At 48.3% G+C, this 1,021-nt stretch overlaps 1 protein-coding gene across 1 annotated transcript; it reads left to right on the forward strand.

The window, feature by feature from the left end:
- Window positions 1–184: 184 nt before the first annotated feature.
- Pmar_PMAR014743 (hypothetical protein) lies at window positions 185–718 on the forward strand (the record flags this gene model as incomplete). The annotated part of the gene is made up of 1 exon (XM_002783882.1): window positions 185–718. One exon carries the CDS (start codon window positions 185–187, stop codon window positions 716–718), a length of 534 nt encoding a protein of 177 aa, XP_002783928.1.
- Window positions 719–1,021: the final 303 nt, after the last annotated feature.

A 1,021-nucleotide genomic window follows, 5' to 3' on the forward strand; every position in this document is an offset into this window, starting at 1 on the left:
AGTCTTATTCGTAATGTCCTATACCTTCGGCCTTCTCTCGTTTGCCATTGTGACGCAAGCCCTGGGCCAATCTGATTTCCCTTTCCAGGTCGTTGCTGATTACCCAGCGGGTTGTCATGGTGGGCCCGGCCCAGGGGAGGGAAGCAACATTACCGATCTCCTAAAGCCGTCCTGCATTTACAACATGAAGGGCGTCACATCTGAAGGAGTTATTAAAGAGGCTGCCGGGATCATTCTAAACACCAATCGGCCTGGGCATTATGGCAGCATGCATGTTAAGGTCACCGTGTCCAAGAAGCCTGGCACCAAAGGCGGTGCGCTGGTGGAGACGTATGGTTGGGCTCACTTGAGTGTCGGTGATGAAACTCGAGACTTCTGGTGGAACCCAGCCCCAGGGAATAATGCCTTTCTCCCTGGAGTGCCCATCCATATTGCTACTATCGACTACGGTTCTATCCCTAATGCTAACGTGAGAACGTGGACTTCGTGGCATCGTCTAGAAGGTACAGCTGATAGCAAAGGGTTGAGTCTGGAAGCCAGTGAGAAAACCTTCTCCAATAAACGCTATCCTGATTTCTTCACCGGACAACAGATTATCGCAACGAAGAGGAATGGTGGTTGGGACTATATGGTTAAGTATCGATTCCGAGCTTATCCTGCGAAATTTAAAGAGTACATCAAGTATGTCATTCGCGGCAATCTGCAGGACAAAAACTGATTGGTATTCAGCATGTGTTCCACACACGCCGTGAGGTCGATAAAGATGGCCCCAATGCGTTTCGAATGTTACGAGACGATCAGATCATTTTCACTACAACATCCATGTATTAATCAATATTTCGTATTTCCTTATCATCCATTACGTTCATGTCGTGCGCTGGTTCTGCTTTTCACCACCCATTGGTAGTACCCTAAGGGGTACGCAGACCTGCGTGTTGCTGTACGCGGTATGATACCGCGATAGTTGGATAATCCAACTCTTTCACGAGCACATTCATACGCTCATTTTTGCACTTCGAGA

The sequence above is a fragment of the Perkinsus marinus genome (genome assembly GCF_000006405.1).
Source record: "Perkinsus marinus ATCC 50983 genomic scaffold scf_1104296935566, whole genome shotgun sequence".
Classification (NCBI taxonomy): Eukaryota; Perkinsozoa; order Perkinsida; family Perkinsidae; genus Perkinsus; species Perkinsus marinus.